Source organism: Theobroma cacao, chromosome 6 (assembly GCF_053813885.1).
Source record: "Theobroma cacao isolate CCN51 chromosome 6, ASM5381388v1, whole genome shotgun sequence".
NCBI classification, from domain to species: domain Eukaryota; kingdom Viridiplantae; phylum Streptophyta; class Magnoliopsida; order Malvales; family Malvaceae; genus Theobroma; species Theobroma cacao.
Window position 1 is genome coordinate 26,582,422 of NC_142644.1, and position 19,521 is coordinate 26,601,942.

At 32.0% G+C, this 19,521-nt stretch overlaps 1 protein-coding gene across 2 annotated transcripts; it reads left to right on the plus strand.

Moving 5' to 3' along the window:
* The first annotated feature begins 1,022 nt into the window (after positions 1–1,022).
* Positions 1,023–18,097, plus strand: LOC18596355 (putative LRR receptor-like serine/threonine-protein kinase At1g56140). 2 transcript variants are annotated; one of them, XM_018122837.2, is made up of 24 exons: positions 1,023–1,244; positions 9,172–9,361; positions 9,900–9,971; positions 10,201–10,272; positions 10,752–10,823; positions 11,655–11,726; positions 11,832–11,903; positions 12,022–12,096; positions 12,220–12,291; positions 12,417–12,488; positions 12,620–12,691; positions 12,788–12,859; positions 13,006–13,071; positions 13,369–13,431; positions 13,690–13,734; positions 13,888–13,949; positions 14,075–14,454; positions 14,582–14,777; positions 14,857–15,021; positions 15,651–15,769; positions 15,885–16,095; positions 16,403–16,634; positions 17,062–17,212; positions 17,319–18,097. In XM_018122837.2, exons 1-24 carry the CDS (start codon positions 1,061–1,063, stop codon positions 17,700–17,702), a joined length of 3,171 nt encoding a protein of 1,056 aa, XP_017978326.2. In that variant the 5' UTR covers positions 1,023–1,060; the 3' UTR covers positions 17,703–18,097. The 2 variants fall into 2 exon arrangements, with proteins under 2 accessions (XP_017978326.2, XP_088663519.1); XM_088807393.1 differs by lacking the exon at positions 9,172–9,361 and having other exon boundaries at positions 1,107–1,244; positions 17,319–18,094.
* The last annotated feature ends 1,424 nt before the right edge of the window (positions 18,098–19,521 follow it).

The window sequence follows — 19,521 nt, forward strand, 5'->3', positions numbered from 1 at the left end:
TGAGTTGTCTTGTAACATACGTTGGCAATATTTTGAGTTTCGGAGCACAAAGTCTTGTGGTCGTTGGATTATTGATGTATAATCATAAATATTAGGGATTAGTTTTCAAAGTATAAAATATCATGTTATCCCTCTACATCGTAATGTTCAACTTTATGCAGTTTAAAGAGGTAAAATTCAAAAGTCCTCCTTAAATTATTTTAAAATGAAACTTTGACCCTCTTGTTTTGAAAAACTGTTTTTGTTCCTTTAATTGTTAATAATGTTAGTACAATTAAAAAATATAAAACTCAATACCACATAAACAATTTTAAAACACAAATACCTTTTTAAAAAATAGATATCTGTTCATTTTCCTCCTAAAAATTTGATGAAAAAAAAGTAAAAGAATTTGAATTTGAAAGGTAAAAAGAAATACAAAAAAATTTCACAAGAAGCAAAACAAGGAGGAGCTTTTATAGAAGTAACCCACGAAGGGAAAAAAAGAAATTGAAATCTTTTATTTGTTGTTGTTGATGATGGTTGTTGTTTCTTGGAAACTGTCCTTGAAGAGGAGAATATTCACTAACGTTGACCCCTGCATCTGCCAAGGTCTGTCTTTTCTTTTCTACTTTTTTTATTTTATTTGGCTTAACCACCCAAATCTGGTGGCTGCACTTTCATTTGGGATCATCCACCTAACTTGCAGAAACTTTCATATAAAAATCACCTCGAAAGCAATATAGCACTGATCGTCGGTGACCCAACACTTAAAAATTCTACGAACCAATGGAATTTGGATTGTTAAAATAATTACACAATTATTTTAACATGGATGATGCACCAACTTGGTTCACGCTTATTCCCATCCGAAAAGGCCAGCAGGTAAAAACCAACGGGCATATAAAACATATATTCCCTTGCGTTTTTGTCTGGCCTCTTGCAAGACTCTAAAGGGCCTTACCAACCAACACGGCAAAAATTAACTACTATGTAGTACCAGTTGATATTGTCTATAATTGACCAAGCTCCTTCCTAGTCGTTGCTCTGAGCTAAGGTGCAACGGAAGATGCTACTTTAAATGTGGGCACTAAGTGCATATATTCCCATTTCTCTATTCTTGAACGAAAGGAAAAAAATGATTATGAGTACAAAGACGACGCCATCTTCTTCCAAATGCTTCCTCTTCTTCTTCGTGATTTTCTTTGTTGTTTTCAGCATATCCAACGCCCAGACTCAAAATGCTACCACGGATCCATCTGAAGGTAGTCTCTTTCTCTCCCTCTATATTTCTGCATCTTTGCAAAATCTTAGGCGTGCCTGAACATCTTCAACTTCATGCATGTAAGTCGAAAAAATTCATGCACGTAAGTCGAAAAAAAGAAATGGAAAGAAAATACAAAGAAATAAAAGAACAGTACCGTACCAAGATTATCTTTAAATTTAATCTCCACCAGAAAGTGAACTCATTTGGCTTCTGAATTGAAATCGGAATTTGGTTTAGATCTTTAACCTTTGTGTTTAAATATAGTTGATCAGCTCTGCTTCTTCATTTCATTTCCGTTATGTTGTTTGTCATTGGGGAGGTACTAATGGTTTTTACCGGATATGGTAAGAATTGAAACTTGGAGTCATCAAGTGATCTTTCTCTTGGAGTGATTGAAATCATTACTTGAATTTTTAATTTACAATGTTTTTATAATGTATTATAAATGTGTTAATCGTATATTAATCATGTTAATCGTATTTTAATTATATTATTCGTGTTAATCGTATAAATATATTATAAATTATAATAATTTTAATTGTATCATATCGTATGAAAATTAATCCGATATATTTAATAAACGTATTAACTGTGTTGTGTCGTATTACACGATTATTAAACGTATCTGTATATGTATTTAAGATCTTGATATGATTCATTAATTGTGTCGTATTTATATTTATCTAAATAATATTTAATACTTTATATTTACATGATATGATTAAGACAAGAATACACAAATTGTCAAAAATAAATAGCCCTTCCAAACAAGAGCAAAACAAAATGTTTTGTCCATCCTGCTCACTCCCCTGTACAAAAACAACATATTTTTCCCTTTATAAAAGTAATCACTATACAATCGTAATCAGATTCACGCCAACACAAAGTTTCCAACAAACATGTTATACAATCATCCTAATTTCAGTCAAAAACCCATCCTACATGCTGTACAAAAACTAAGCAGCCATTCACCAATCAACACAGGGAACTAATCAGTCCATGTCTAACACAAAAGTAAACCAGCACCCGAAGCCGCACCTTCTCCATGAGAGCCCTCCATCCAGCTCAAACCAAAACATAAACATCAAGAGAAGGCAGCTCCACCGCAACACACACAGTATGAGACAGAATCATCTAAAGCATATATCAACGAATGCCAGACACAAAAAATGACATCACAGAGCCTTTATTTCTTTAAACCTATCAAGATTACACCTATGAGAAATTTTGGTTATCTAACGGTTAATAGATGGAAAGTGTTACTTTCTTTTGCATATAATTGGTTAATGTATAATTATCTTTTTTTTTTAAGATAAGTATGAACGGATAAGTATCTAAATTTATTATTTAAAATTAATATAATGTTTTAAAATCGTTAAATTATTTAAAAATTTTAAATAAATATGTATTTTTTATTACATTTAATTAAGATTTTATGTTTTTATTTTAAATTAAATAAACTCTTATAATTGTCATTAATCAATCACTTATTATTTTAAATTCATGTGACGTTAATGTGACTTTAATATGAAAAGTGAAAAATATCATATAATCACGTCAGCATCATGTGATATAAAAATAAGAAGTGATATTATTTATTAATAACAATTAGTCAACTGTTAATTATAAAAACTTATTTAGTCAAAAATAAAAATACAAATATTTAATTGAGTAATAAATGAATAAAAATTTATTTAAAATTTTCAAAATAATTCAAAATTTTCATTAGATATTATGCCTTTAAGCTTATGGTGTCTACATCATTACACAATTAATTTGTTAACCTAACATGTTAACAAATAATTCTTGATGAAACAACATGTACTTTGGTTTCCATAATTAAAATATCCGAATGAGTTAGAACATTTAACTTTTTTTAATAAAACACATTGATACATTTTTTCTCAATAAAACTCCGAATATCATTTGAAATTATATTTTGAGTTTCATCAAATTAAGAGTAGTTATTATATTAATAACTAGAAATTAATATAAAACCATCAGAATTATAATTTATAAGTTTAAACATTATACGTAAAAAAGTTGTCCTTTTAATCCTATCCTTGTTGTCATTACCTTCTCAGCAAAGCAAAAATATATATATATTGGGCAGATGCGGAACTATTATTGTCGTTTTCTAAATTTTTAATTTGAGCCCTACTTAATAAGGTGAATAGAAATATTTTCATCATTGACACTCAGAAGTGGAGCTAACCAACTTTTACTGAAAAGCCAAAGACAAAAAAGAAAAATGTATAAAATATATATAATTAAGTACGATTACAAGAATAATAATTTTCTCTCATATAATCAGTATTGTTTAAAGACTAACTACTCAAAGATAATTTCTTTTAAACTAAATATAAAACGTAAAGTACATAAAACTATTTTATACAATCAAGATTAATAAAAAATTATATATTGATAAAATTTTAAGCAACAATCAATAATGCAATGCTACAACTCATATTTGAGAACTATATAATAATTTTTTAATTTTTAAAGACAAAAATCATTAAAAACACATAACAAAAAAAAAATCATGGCAAGTAGAAGATAAAACTACATAACAAAAAAAAAAGAAAAATATGATTAATGATTCGTAGAAATTTGAAGAAAAAAATTTATAAAAACTTAGAACATAGGATCAAATAGAATAGAATTGAACAAAATAAATAAATATAAATAATAATAATAATATAAATAGAAAAAAAAAAGATAAAAACAACTTTACCTCTTTGTAACTAGGGATGTCAACGAGTCGGGTAACCTATAATTTCGAGGTACCCGAATCCTAATCCTATTAAAAATTAACTACCATAACCCTATTAACTACCCGAATAATTTAAAAATTACTACTCTAACTCTAACCCTAATACATTCCTACTACCTATAATTATCCTAACCCGTTTAAATACCCGATTAAATAAAAAAATTATTAAAATCTTCTTCATGGGTACCCAATTACTCAATTAACTTTTCTAATCTCATAACTTCTCTTTAGATTTATATGTTATAAGTTTATATAAATAAATGTACATATGTTGTAATTAATAATTTTATGAGTTATAATTTTTGCAATGTTAATGCAAAATAAAAAGTAAATATATTTATATTTAAAGTACATATATATATACACACACGTATACATAAAAATATTTTAATATATAAAATAGTAATTATATTTCTTATAAATTAACACAATATATAAACTATATATATTAAAAGACATTACAAGTTAATTATTAATAATAGTTTCATGAATTAATTTAATTAATTATAAGGATTTGTCCTTAATTTCATGAAATTAAAAAAAACATTTAGGTTCTAAAACTATTTTAATCTCAAAAGCTTTCTTTAAATATATATATTATAAGATTATATAAATAATGATATATATATTATAATTAATAATTTTATAAGTCATAATTTTTGTAATGTTAACACAAAATAAAAAGTAAGTATATGTATATTAAAAGTACATAGATAATAGTAATTATATTTTTTTATAATATGATATAATATTTAAATTATTTAAACATAATTAACAATCTAATAATTTTTTAATTTAAATATATTAATGTCATCATATTAATAATTAGAGTAACCATACTTTTCATATATTTGTTAGTTTTTAACAAAAAAAATTGCTTGTAAAGTTGATAGAAATTGTAAATTTTTAATTTAATTATTAAAATAATAAAAAAATATTTATAAATATTAATCGGGTTGGGGTAACGGGTACCCAAGGGGTAGTACCCGAACCCTACCTGAATCCGATTCAGGTAGTAAAATCACTACCTGAATCCTTTTATGGAGTACCCTAACCCGGTGTAACCGGGTAAGGTACCTGTTGACATCCCTATTTGTAACTTCACAATAAAAAGAGAAAAGAGAAAAGAAAGAGATGGAAAGAGATATGAAGAACTTAAAAGAGGTGAAAAAAATTTAAGAGTTAGGGTAAAGTTAAATAGATTTGTAGAATCATTTTATTATTTTTTATTTATATTAATAATTTAATAAAAAATTATTTTGAGGGTCCATCAAAAAATATATATAATATATAAAAAATTTTAAAACTTTTGGAAGGACCTAGTATGAAGAAACTTAAAATAGTTGTGAAAAATTTAAAGAATTAGGGTAAAGTTAATGGATTTGTGAGATTATTTTATTATTTTTTTATATTAATAATTTAATAAAAAAATTAGGGTCTATTAAAAAATTTATATAATATATAGAAATTTTTAAAATTTTTGGAGGCCCAACGTCAAGTGACGCCCTGCCCCTGTTGAAACTAGTTTGGAATTTGGAAGCCCACCGAATGTGACTTTATAATAATTAAGAAAATATTTCTTTGTTGACATTTGTATGTGACGGTTAGTAAATAGATTTTTTATTTTTTTGAAAAGTGAATTTATTGATCTCAATAATTACATGTCATTTAAAGTCTCATGCTTATTTAGCAAAAGATTTTTCATGACATAAAAATTTGATTCGGGCTTGAAAACCTGTACAATAACAAAAGGAGTTCACCGCACATGAGAAACAGAGGCGGTGAAGCTTAAAATACCCCCAACTGCATCAAAATATAAATTGCAGCTCACAGCCCCAAGACAAAACTTGCACAAGAAAGACCTATCTATCAATATACACAGCCATACGCCTACAAGATTCGAGCTCCAAAAACATGAATCCTATGAGAACCTAGAGCCATACAACACAGCTAGCCATATCCATTCATTGGCTAGTATCATCATTGGGCGTCGACTCTCATCCTTGCTCACACTGTGCGAGCATTCTTGAACCACACAAGCAAAAACAAGCCCGACGTCAAAGTAATCAGTCAAGATGAAACGAACCGGCAAAATAGAGAAAAAAACATACCACAATTGTCTTCAATCACAAGGTGAAAAAAGAGTAGATTATTATTTTTTATTCGGATAAAAAATAAAAGTATTCATAAATTGGGTTTGCTCGGACTTTATTTTTAAAAACTAAACCCGAACATCATAGGATCAACTTATTTAGTTATTATTTTATTATTAAAATAATAAAATATTACTTTTTATATAAATTTTTATATTTTTAAATATATTTTAAAAGTAAATAAAAATATATTATTATCGAATATAATAATTATTGAGTTTTAGGTTAACTAAAATTCTAAATCTTATTTGACTAAGATTCTTGTTTGCGTACAACATTGAGTAGTTGTATGGTTTTAAACTTCTTATTCTACATCAAGTCCTAATCACATTCTATTTTAGATTTTTATATTATTAAAGTCGATCTCTAGGCGTTAGAATAGCAAGTAGTGTTTTGAGAGCTTTAGAAATGGGACACCTTGTAACTCTGTCTTTTACTTTTGGTGGAGCTAGAGTGGTTTGGATGAGTGTTCTTGAGAGGTTATTGAGAAAGTGTGAATAAGGAATCTTGGAATGGTTTGTGAAATCGTAGAGGTCAATTTATTATACTTTAATTTCTCAATAATAGAAGAACAGTTTCACTCCGTGGACATAGGCAAGAGGTCGAACCACGTAAATTCTTATGTTTTTCTATTTACTTGATTTCTCTAGGTTTTATCTTTGTTGTTTCTTGGGCAATTTTCATAACAAACTAGTATCGAAGCTTTGGATTCAATAAATTCAAGATTTAACAAGGATGTTGAAAGTTACTAGTTCTACAAATTTTTCAATTGAAAAGTTTGATGGGAAGACTAGTTTCATGCAGTGGCAAAGAAGGATAAAAGATCTTCTTGTGCAATAAGATTTGATGCACTCCTTGCTAGGAAAGGAGGAAGGGCAACCAGATGACACGAAATATGTTGAATGGGCAGAGTTGGAGCAAAGGTGTGTGAGCACTATTTGGCCTTGCTTTGGAGATAACATGTTTAACCATGTTATTAATAAGGATTTTGCTCCAAAGTTGTGAGTAAAGTTGGAAATGATTTACTTGATGAAAAGTCTTTCTAACAAGTTGCAACTTATGCGAAAGTTAAATTGCTTAAAAATGGAGGAGAATAGAGACCACATGAAGCATATGAACGAATTGGACGGGATCATTGATCAATTGAAAAAGATTGATGACAAGGTGGACGAAGAGGAAAAGGTATTATTGTTTCTGGCTTCGCTCCCTGACTCTTATGAGGTATTTATGGAATTTCTGATATGGGGGATGAACACAATAACATTAGAACAAACACAAGTAACGTTAATATCTCATGAAGCCCGAAAGAAAAGTAAGGAAGGAGATAGAGAATCAAGTGGCTTGGCATTGGTAACTAAGGTTCATAGGAAGAAGTCAACTAACATGGGATCTAAGGTGGCAAATCTAGATCCAACAATGTTTAGTGCTTTCAATGCAAAAGGTATGGGCGTATTAAAAGGGATTGTCTTATAAAAGGGGATGATAGTAACGAGAACAAAGTTGAGTGTGCTTTCGTTGCTGAAGGTGATGATTGTGATGTCCTTGCAATATCAAAAAATATGGATGCAAATTCTGATTGGTATTTTAATTCAGCTTCTGCCACTAACGTATACTATTAAAAGGATTGTTTTCATTTACTTTAAGAATGGATGGTTGGGAATTTGACTTTAGGCAATAAGTCAATGGTGAAGGTCATGGGTCTTGGAGTGGTGAAAATCAAAATGTTTGATCGCTTTGTATGCTCTTTGGGTGGTGCGGGCCTATATCCCAGAGATGCATAAGAATCTAATATCATTAAGCCTGTTAGACTCTAAAGGGTATGGATATTCTATTTATGATAGAGTGGTAAAAGTCACACAAGGAGACATGATCCTGATAAGGGGGAATTTGTATAATAGTTTGTATCATCTAGAATGTGAGGCCTCGAAGGGAAGGGAATAGTACACAAGAGATAATAGCTACTAAAGTGAGATTTGATTTGCCGAATAGGTGATGAAAGATTCCTATGGTGTAGATGATGGTGAAAGGATGAAAAATCTTATCAGATATCGCTTTCCAAAATTAATTAGTGCCATTAACTTGACGGCTACACAGGTGTATCGGTCATTCTGTAGAATTGAGTGTTGGACCATGTTTAATTCGATATGTGTAATCATTATAATTTTAAAGGCCAATAGTTTGGAAAGTCTTATGCTTTGAGAGTTGTTAAAGGTGTTGAAAAGTAGGTGGAGTTAGGAAGTTGCAATTGGATGCAACTAGTGGAACAGGTTTAAGGAGTTTGAATTCAAGTCAAAGGTGAAGATTTGTTGAGTTTTAAGTTGATTAGAATTTTAGATCTTATTGACTAGGATTCTTGTTTGTATACAACATTGAGTAGTTGTATGGTTTTAAACTTTTTGTTTCACATCAAGTCCTAATCATATTTTACTTTGGACTTTTATATTATAAAAGTCGATCTCTAGGTTTTAAAATAGCAAATAGTGCTTTGAGAGCTCTAGAAAGTGGACACTTTATAACTCTATCTTTTGCTCTAAGTGGAACTAATTAAAATAGTTTGGGTGAGTGTTCTTGAGAGGTTATTGAGAAAATGTGTGCAAGGGATCTTGGATTGGTTTGGAGAACCATAAAAGTCAATTTATTGTACTTTAATTTCTCAATATTTGAATAACAGTTTCACATCGTGGACGTAGGTAAGAAGTCGAATCACATAAATTCTTATACTTTTCTGTTTGTTTGATTTCTCTAGATTTTATTTTTGTTATTTCTTAGGCAATTTTCATAACAATAATCTAACGAACTAAATTCAAACCTAAAATTTTACATTTTTGACAATTTTTTGTACCCAAAAAGCTCGTTGCAATTAATGTAATAGTTAAGAGACATAGAATTCTTTGTTGACTTCTTAGTTAACCATAATTGACTGTTTTGATAGACATGTAAATACTTTAGCTAACATTTATATTTTTTTTCTTCAATATTTATGAATGGAAAATTAACAGTGAGGGCGTTGAACTCAATATTCCAACAATGGGAAACACAAGCACCAGACACTTGGAACATCAGCGGAGAGCCATGCAGTGGACGTGCTCTTAGTGACAGTGATTCTGTATTCGAGGATTCTTCTAATAACCCGGCTATTAGATGTGACTGTTCTTTTGAAAAGGGCACTATCTGTCACATAACTAGATTGTATATTTATGCTCTCTCTTGCTCTCCTTTTAGAGTTACCCTAGTAATATTTTAACCCATTATTATAACAATGCAATAAGGCTAAGGCCACACTGAAACTTTTTGAAATTATGGTTTTCATGTTTGAACTTCGTTTGAATGTGTAGGGCAACTCTTCCAATTGCATTGGACCAGTAACCCCTTCGCACTGTAGTAACCCTTTTAAATGGCATTGAACCCTAATCTTTACGTGGTTGGAAGAAATTCTCATGACATTATTCTGCATGTGAATTTTAACAAACAGTGAAAATTTCATGATTATTTTTAACATAACATGTCAAATTGACATTCATGTTTACCCTCGACATTATTGTTCTAAGACTGATCCTATTTTAACACAAAGCATTTGGACCATGCAATTGGATACCTTATACATACAATCATAATCATAGAATTCTTGGATATTCCTCATTGTAATGTTGAGCTGTGTTCTTTCTTTTTCATTTTCGTTTACCTCTATAGTTGTGATTTTAAATTATGTCTATACTATTACTTTCAGGAGGGTATTTTCTCTAGAAAAGCGAGGACAGATACCAGAGGAGCTTTTAGCTTTGAGATTTCTTACCTTCTTGTATGAATTCTCTCTCTCTTCTCCTCATGTAAATCATTTTTATAAGACAATAAAAAACACTAACTTTTAAGATTTTACGAATGGTAAATGACATACAAATTTTATTTTTACATATTAATATCTATGGATATACGTCTTTTAGTCATGGAAACTGGTTAGATTAGACATACTAATTACAATTGGAGTTTTAGAGAAACTAATTATAACCATTCATTGTTTGTTGATGCAGGAAGATTGATCAAAACTTCTTCACTGGTCCCTTGCCAGCATTTATTGGAAGTATGTCCAGACTAGCGTTGCTGTCAGTACTGAAACATTATGCCATAAATGCATTTTCACTATCAGTTGATATTATTTCCCACAAATTTTCCAAGTCTAGCAAACTTTGTGTAGGTTTTCAGGCCTTCAATGGGTTTCCAGCAGCAGTAGTTAAGAATTAATTAACAACACAATGGAAAGAAGGAAAATAGAGTGCTCCTTATTTTATGCATAATTCTACTTCAATTTGAGTCGCCTGATGTCTTTGCTATCTCCTATACATGTGATTGGCTTATAATCTAGTAGTAAAGTTTTTAAATATTTAATCTAATTACTGTCAAAAGAAAGGTAGCTTGATTTTATCCTGAAGGTTAGGCAATAATATAGTTGTGTTAGTATAAAAGAAAGGTGGCTTTTATACTGTCAAAAATAAATTATTATTATTATTATTATTATTATTGGTATTTTCTTATTTAGTAAGAGGTGTTGATTCTTTAAATAACACTTAAAATAATTTGACAGGTCAGTTGCTCAGAATTCATTATCTGGACCCATTCCAAAGGAGATTGGAAATCTTAAAGAACTCTATATGCTGTAAGACTTGAAGAAATTCTCTACAATGAATTTTGAATCATCTTGTTCATAAAACATACTTCTTCGTACAAACAAATATATGATTTTCTTATGCTATAATACATGATATTATATATATATATATATATATATATATATATTCCCTTGAATTAAGGTTAAATTTTAGAGTTTTAGGTTCTAGAATTAAGGTTAATATATGATTCTTTTTTTTTTGTTAAGCCAAGCTTTATTAATGCATCAAATGATTCAATAAGAGGCTGGACAGGCTGAAGCATAAACACCAACAGCATTGTGTTTGTCTTCCAGAACAGTACATAATCTGTTTCATACCACCCAGAACAACACCTACAATTACCATAATAGCTCCCAAGAATTACAAGCAGCCCAGAATAAATTAAAGAACTCTATTCTTTTACCCATTGTCACCCAATTCGTAGCATTCCCGCCTCACACTTACAGCCAAGTGACAAACAAATCTAAATCTGAGGTATAGTTTAAAAAAGAAGCGCCATAAAAGAGAAATGTAGGTAAACAAATCTAAATCTGAGAAGTATTAAGTATTAATGTAGGAAATCTTTAAGACACTTGATATTTAAAGACTTGACTTTCTTATGAGGCTCTTGATTTAAGAGTAGGAAAATCTAAAGAGGTGATTTCTTGTTCTTTCTTTTATATGTTCATATTGCGTTATTTAAATATGTATGCATGCCTATACACCTATATCCATGTATGCATGTGTACCTACCATACATGTAAAAACCCCATATTTTTCCGATTTATTCACAAAAAAAATTAAAAAAAAAAAAAGAACCGATGGTGTGTGCCATGCAGGTCTCTTGGTATTAATAATTTCTCTGGAACGCTCCCTCCAGAGCTGGGTAATCTAGTTGAACTTCAACAACTGTAAGTTATAACTTTCCCTCTAGTTCACTTTAGGCATGTAAGTATTTCATTAATATGTTTATGATCGTAGAAAATTAAGACAGCATTGGTTTATGAATGTGACAGTTATATTAACAGTTGTGGATTCACTGGTGAAATCCCCTCAACCTTTGCGAACCTTCGAAATTTGCAAATTGTGTAAGAAAGACCAAGGAATCATGATTCTTTTATATGCTTGTTGCCTTTTGTTTCTTCTGCTCTTGAAAACTGCCTTTGCTTACCTTGGCTTGGTAATAGTCAGCTTGTTGAATTTCAGGTATGCATCAGATAACGCTTTAACAGGCAAAATACCTGACTTTATTGGCAATAACTGGACAAAGCTGGCATCATTGTAAGTTATCAAAACATTTTTCTTTGTAATATTCAAAAAAAGACAAAAAAAAAAAAAAACAAATAAGAAAAATTAGCCCTATCCTTTCTACTTTCTTGAACTGGCTGTCAAATGAAACAACAGGAAACTTGAGGGGAACTCTTTCGAAGGGCCTATACCATCCAATATTGGAAACTTAACCTCACTGACGATTCTGTGAGTAAACATTTTGTTTTTCATGTTACTTCCACGACCCTCCAAGGCCCCCAAGGCTCTCTTTCTCTACACAGTCACACATCAATGCATTTAATATCTGATACGTATGTCTTTGAATCATGTAGGCGAATTTCTGGTATATACAATGGGAGCTCTTCTCTTGATTTCGTTAGAAATCTAAAGAACATAGCCGACTTGTGAGTTAAACATACTCTTTAACTTCTTGTTCTGTCATCTGTGACTGTGACTTTTTTTTCTTTAATATTTCATGCTCTTACCTAAATTTATTGACTAATAAACTTTTTTTTTGGTTTCTTTTTTCCTATAGAGTTCTAAGAAATGTTTTACTAACTGGTAGTATTCCGACCGATATCGTAGAATTCCAATCTTTACAAAAGCTGTAAGTTTATTATTCACAAATTAACTGCTACTACTGTAACTTAATTACAAGTTTTATCTGCTTTATTAATTTTTAGCAATTTCTTTTTTCATCCAGGGATTTGAGTTTCAACAACTTAACAGGCCAAATTCCAAGTGAATTGTTCAATAAGAATTCTCTTACGTACTTGTAAATTCGAAGAAACCATCCCCTTCAATACTTGAAAATCTCATCTATGTCAGGCTTATCCATAATATGTGTTTCCGGCCTTGTGCTTTTCACTTGACTGACATTCTTTCTTTTGTTTCTTATTTTCATGCTGTTGAAATGACCAGGTTTCTTGGAAATAATAGTCTGTCCGGTACCCTTCCTAGTCAAAAGAGCCAAAGTCTAAAGAATATGTAAGTCATCATATCACACTACTGTATTATTGAATCAGTCGCCAGCAATTTTCACTCATTGAACCAATTTGAATCCCAATCAAAGTCATCTCTGTCCATGAGGAGTGATTTTTAAGTTATGTGAGAGGGGGATGATGAATGATGAGTGATGTTGCTTGTGGACACCCACCGTTTGATAAATATCTATAATTGTAAAGCCATTACATAGAGTCAAGTGAACAGAGGCAGTTGAATTATATCCTGGTTATGTGTTCGGTGTTGCTACTCACTTTTAACTAATGTAATTCTCTGATGCAGAGATGTATCTTACAATCATCTATCAGGAAATTTGCCCTCATGGATAGACTCAAGCTTACAACTGTATGTCTCTTAATCCATGACACTTCCGGATCTTTGTTTTCCAATTTTAATACTTTGATTTGAGCATGAGGCTTTCTGGTGCTCAAATGGAGCATATTTTTTTATAATCATCATTAATATAGACGTAATATGCCTAAAAACAATGAATGTGTCAACCGGTCTCATATTTGAAACACACATTTGGGATGAGGACATTCATCAAATATTTACAGACTCGGATTAAGAGAATAATAGATCGTTTCGTGGCATTCTATGTAGGAATGTGGTGGCCAACAACTTCACACTCAACAGCTCAGACATAAGGTGAGTTATTGCCCCTACCACTCAGTTTTTATCTTTCCCTTTCCACCTTTTCCCCATGAGTAAATGGCTACCGGCCTGCTGCTGTTGCAGCTATGCGATCCATTATTTTTCATATGTCAAGTCCAAATGAACCATAATATTTTCAAATTCCAGACTTTTACCAGGATTGCAATGCCTTCAAAGAGGTTTCCCTTGCAACAGAAATGCTCCACGATGTAAGCTTAGCTAAAACTTTTGTATCAGTCTATATTGTTGAGATTATAATTATATATAGAATCCTGGGGAGGTAATGACAATTGCATTTTTATTTGCTAACCAAATCTGAATGTTGGCATGGCAGATGCAAACTTTGCAATCAAGTGTGGTGGTCCACAGATGACTGCCGATGGGATATTGTTTGAGGCTGAGAACAGTACTCTGGGCGCTGCAACGTTTAATGTAACCAGTACACAAAAATGGGCAGTTAGCAACGTTGGTTTGTATGAAGACAGGGAGAATCCACTGTATGTGCAAAACACTTTTGCACAAGTGAAAAGCACCAACACTCCAGCGATTTATCAGACTTCAAGGATATCCCCTGTATCACTCAGATACTATGGCCTAGGCCTTGAGAATGGACCTTATACTGTAAACTTGTTCTTTGCGGAAACAGCTTACCCAGAGAGAAGCACTCAGTCTTGGAAGAGTCTAGGAAGGCGTGTTTTTGACATTTATATTCAGGTATTTCTCTCAATTATATATCATAAACTTCATTCCTCCCATTTGCAGTGTTTCTATGAATACAATTATGTTCATTTAATTTTACATTGAGGACTTTTAATGTTGCATCTCACCACTGCTTCCCTAGGGATCCCTCAAAGTGAAGGACTTCGATATCTCAAAGGAGGCAGGTGGAGCTGAGAGAGCAATTACTAGGAATTTCACTGCTAATGTGACAGAGAACCATCTTGAAATTCACCTGTTTTGGGCTGGTAAGGGGACCTGCTGTGTACCAGAATTCGGTTACTATGGTCCATCCATTTCAGCTATCAGTGTTGTCCCAGGTAAGAATCTTTATTTAAGATTCTTCAAATGTGCTTGTCTTTCACTTGCTGCTCCTGACGCCTCATTTTTTTTGCTCAGACTTTAAACCAACTGTTAGTGGGTTACCACCGAGCAGTTCTAACAGGAAAAAGCAGACAGCATTGATTGTTGGTATCATAGTTCCTGTTGGAGTTGCGGCTTTGATACTGATATGTGTGATTATTTTCATTAAGAGAAGAAAGGAATATGATGATGATGAGGAAGGTAAGAGCATCCATACATCAAAAAAGTATAAAGTACATACTCATGAGAGTCTTTATATATCAACAAATTATGCGAGTTGATTTTAAAAGTATAAAGTAATTTTATATATGATTTTAGATTTGTAAAAGAAATTTAAAAAAGTTGTTATTTTTTACTTTTCAATTGAAAATAACTAGTGAATACTTTACACGTAGTAATTCTCTACACTCTTAATAGTCGTAATTCATGAATTTTTTACACTTTTATTGATATAATAATATATGTTCTTTGAGAAAACTTAATACCCTGATATCTAGTGATAATTAAATCGAGAGAAACAAAGTAATCTTAATATCTTGGAAAATTAGCTCAAACATTTTGATTTCTTAGCCTTCTTGCTTTTGTATCTGCAGCTTCTGTATAGGTCCGATACATCTATTAGAACCTTTAGATCTCAATTGAATATCAATTTTTAAAAGGAAACGATCTGGTCTTCTAAAAGGCCTTCTGAGTTTAAATTTGGGTTGCTTCTCCAATGCTGGCACTATTTACAAGTCTTTCAACATTATATTAAATATTAATCTTAGAGAGTTTTTTGCATTTCATCACTACAACTTACAGCCTACTCCTTGCCTCACTTGACTTTTCAGTGCTTCTCGCAATTGGTCCTAGACCAAACACATTTAGCTATGCTGAGTTGAAAGCCGCCACAGAAGACTTCAGTCCTTCAAACAAATTAGGAGAAGGGGGATTTGGGGCAGTCTACAAGGTAAGCTATGTTTTACATTTTTAGCATGTTATCATGATGCTGGCCTGACATGTAATGAAAAAAATTTGAGAGGGTGACTTATATTTCAACCTTACTAAGTTAAGGCACCTTATAGGGTACACTTTCTGATGGGAGGGTAGTAGCTGTGAAGCAACTTTCAGTAGCATCTCACCAAGGGAAAAGTCAATTCATTGCTGAGGTAGCTACCATATCAGCAGTGCAACATCGCAATCTTGTCAAACTATATGGATGCTGCATCGAAGGGAAAAGGCATCTCCTTGTTTATGAGTATCTTGAGAACAAAAGCCTTGATCAGGCACTCTTTGGTATGATGACACTGTATAATTCCTTCATGCTTCCTTTGTTTGGACTTTGGAACCGTAGATAATAGGTTCTCTTCATTTACAAAATTGTTAGATAATGGATCTAACTTATTATTTTACTACTGGCTGTTGCTGAAACAAATGAAAACGTAAAAGAATGGATTTTAATCATATGATTAACAAGTGCAAGATTTATTCTCCCTTGTTCAGTCTTTTGCAGGAAAATTCGATTATGCGCATGCCAATTTATTCCATTGTTGATTACTCATTAGTGAACTACTTAATAAGATTTCTGGCACTATAAATGCAGGACGCAGTGACTTGCATCTTGATTGGGCAACCCGCTTCAATATCTGCTTAGCAACTGCAAGAGGGTTAGCTTATCTTCATGAGGAGTCTAGGCCAAGGATTGTACACAGAGATGTTAAGGCAAGTAATATTTTGCTTGATGCAGAACTGTGCCCAAAAATATCTGATTTTGGATTGGCAAAGCTATATGATGACAAAAAAACGCACATCAGCACTCGGGTTGCAGGAACCATGTAAGCCTCGTAAGCCTTTAGTTCGAATGTCCTTCCTTCATGGCTTTTTTAGTTATTTGTTTATCATTATAATGTTCTTTTTATAAACTGACCACACTTACACTAAGCTAGTAGTGAAATGGTAAAACTTTGGCCATAAAAACAACTAATGACAGATTGAAGTTAGCTTTTAAACTATTACCGACCCCCCGTCGCCCTTTTTTCTTTCCCTGTCTGTTGTAATTATTGTGCAACTGTTAGGCTCACGGTACCACTCTCACTATTGCCTCATGTACTAAATTTCAAATACTAAATTTCAAAGGCTTGAAAGCTTAGCATAGACTTTACTTCTATCTAAGTTATTTGACTCCAAGGCTTCAGTAACCGAGTAACTAGATATAGGAATTTTCTGAATAAACATTCACCATGTGATTTAATTATCTTGAAGTGGCTACCTGGCACCAGAGTACGCAATGCGTGGACATCTCACTGAGAAAGCTGATGTTTTTGGCTTTGGTATTGTTGCTTTGGAGATCCTCAGTGGTAGACCTAACACTGATAATAGCTTGAAGGATGACAAGATCTATCTTCTGGAATGGGTAAGTATTAGGAAATTTTGTTTCATTTGTAGCACTCAATGTTTTAATGCCTTCAAAGGACTTAAAAATTCATGATGCATGAGATTTGTTTCTACAATGTTTCCAGGCATGGGCTCTACATGAAAATAACCAAAGCTTGGATTTGGTTGATCCAAATTTAGTGGGGTCGGATGAAAATGAAGCTCTCCGAGTGATGGGAGTGGCACTTTTGTGCACTCAAGGATCACCAACGATGCGGCCGCCCATGTCTCGTGTCGTTGCTATGCTTGCAGGAGATATTGAAGTGAGCGGTGTTATAACAAAACCAAGTTATCTAACTGACTGGGATTTTAAGGATTTAACAGGCAGCTTTATGACAGAAGATACACAAAACTCCATTGCAACAGAGAATACTGACAATAATAGTAATATCAACATTAACCCAGGGGCAGCACCAAATCTTTCTTCGGTAAATGTCACCGAATTCAGTGACATTATCGAAGGAAGGTGAGAAGTGTTGGACATTATCAACGACAACAGTGGAAGAATGAGAAGAAGAAAATCTTTTGAATAATTATGCATGTTAAATATTATATTTGTTTAAATAATTATGTATATTTAAAAAGTTATGTCAATAAAAAAATAAAAAAACATATTTTTATTTATAATTAAGATTTGGTTTTTAGAAAATGGACGAATAGAAAAATTTTGTAATCATTTTTTCTTCCTTCTTCAAATTTTTCTAATATTGTTTCTATATTATTTTGTTGTAAGAAAAAAAATTTTCTCTTTATATATAAAGTGTTAAGTGAATTGATTTCGTCGATATAAAACATAATCGATCACTAAATTTTATTATATCATTAAGATTTATCGTTTGTAACTTTTTTACACATCTAAATATAATCAATAAAACTTTAAAAAAAAAAAAAACATAAATACACACCTTAAAATCATTCTCTGATATTTTTTGTTTTCGGTCATATGTTCTGTGAGAGGTGTAAATTAATGTCTGTTGAGCTTTAGGTTGACTAGAGTTCTAGATCTTATTTGATTAGGATTTTTGTTTGTATACAATATTAAGTAGTTGTATCGTTTTAAACTTCTTATTCCACATCGAATCCTAATCACATTCTACTTTGGACTTTTATACTATAAAAGTGAATTTCTAGGCTTCAGAATTGAAAGCAATGCTTTGAGAGCTCAAGAGAGGGAACATCTTGTAACTCTATCTTTTGCTCTAGGTGGAGCTAGAGTGGTTTGAGTGAGTGTTCTTGGGAGGTTATTGAGGAAGAGTGTGCAAGGGATCTTGGATTGTTTTGGGAAACCATAAAGGTCAATTTATTGTACTTTAAATTCTCAATAATAGAAGAACAGTTTCACTCCGTGGACGTAGGCAAGAGGCCGAACCACGTAAATTCTTGTGTTTTTTTGTTTGCTTATTTTCTCTGAATTTTATCTTTGTTGATTCTTGGGCAATTTTCACAACAAACTGGTATCAGAGCTTCGGGTTCGGTAAATTCAAGATTTAACAAGAATGTCGAAAGTTACTAGTTCTACGAATTTTTCAATTGAGAATTTTGATGGGAAGACTAGTTTCACGCAGTGGTAGAGAAGGATGAAAGATCTTCTTGTGCAGCAAGGTTTAATACGCCCCTTGCTAGGAAAGGAGGAAGGGCAACCAGATGACATGAAGGATGTTGAATGGGCAGAGTTGGAGCAAAGGTGTGTGAGCATTATTCGGCTTTGCATTGGAGATAATGTGTTTAATCATGTTATTGATGAGGATTCTGCTCTAAGATTATGGGCAAAGTTAGAGAAAATTTACTTGACGAAAAGTTTTTCTAACAAGTTGCAGCTTAGGCGAAAGTTGTATCGCTTAAAGATGGAGGAGAATGGAGACCTCATGAAGCATATGAATGAATTCGATGGAATCATTGATCAATTGAAGAAGGTTGATGTCAAGGTGGAGGAAGAGGAAAAGGCACTATTATTCTTGGCTTCGCTTCCAGACTCCTATGAGGTATTTGTGGAATCTCTTATATGCGGGATGGATACAATAACGTTAGAACAAGCACAAGCAACATTAATGTCTCGTGAAGCCCGAAAGAAAAATAAAAAAGGGGATAGAGATCCAAATGGCTTGGCATTAGTAATTGAGGCTAATAGGAGGAAGTCAACTGGTAAGGGATCTAAGGGTGGCAAGTCTAGATCCAACAATGTTCAATACTTTAAATGCAAAAGGTATGGGCATATTAAAAGGGATTGTCCTACAAAAGGGGATGAAAGTAACGAGAACAAAGGTGAATGTGCTTTCGTTGCTGAAGGTG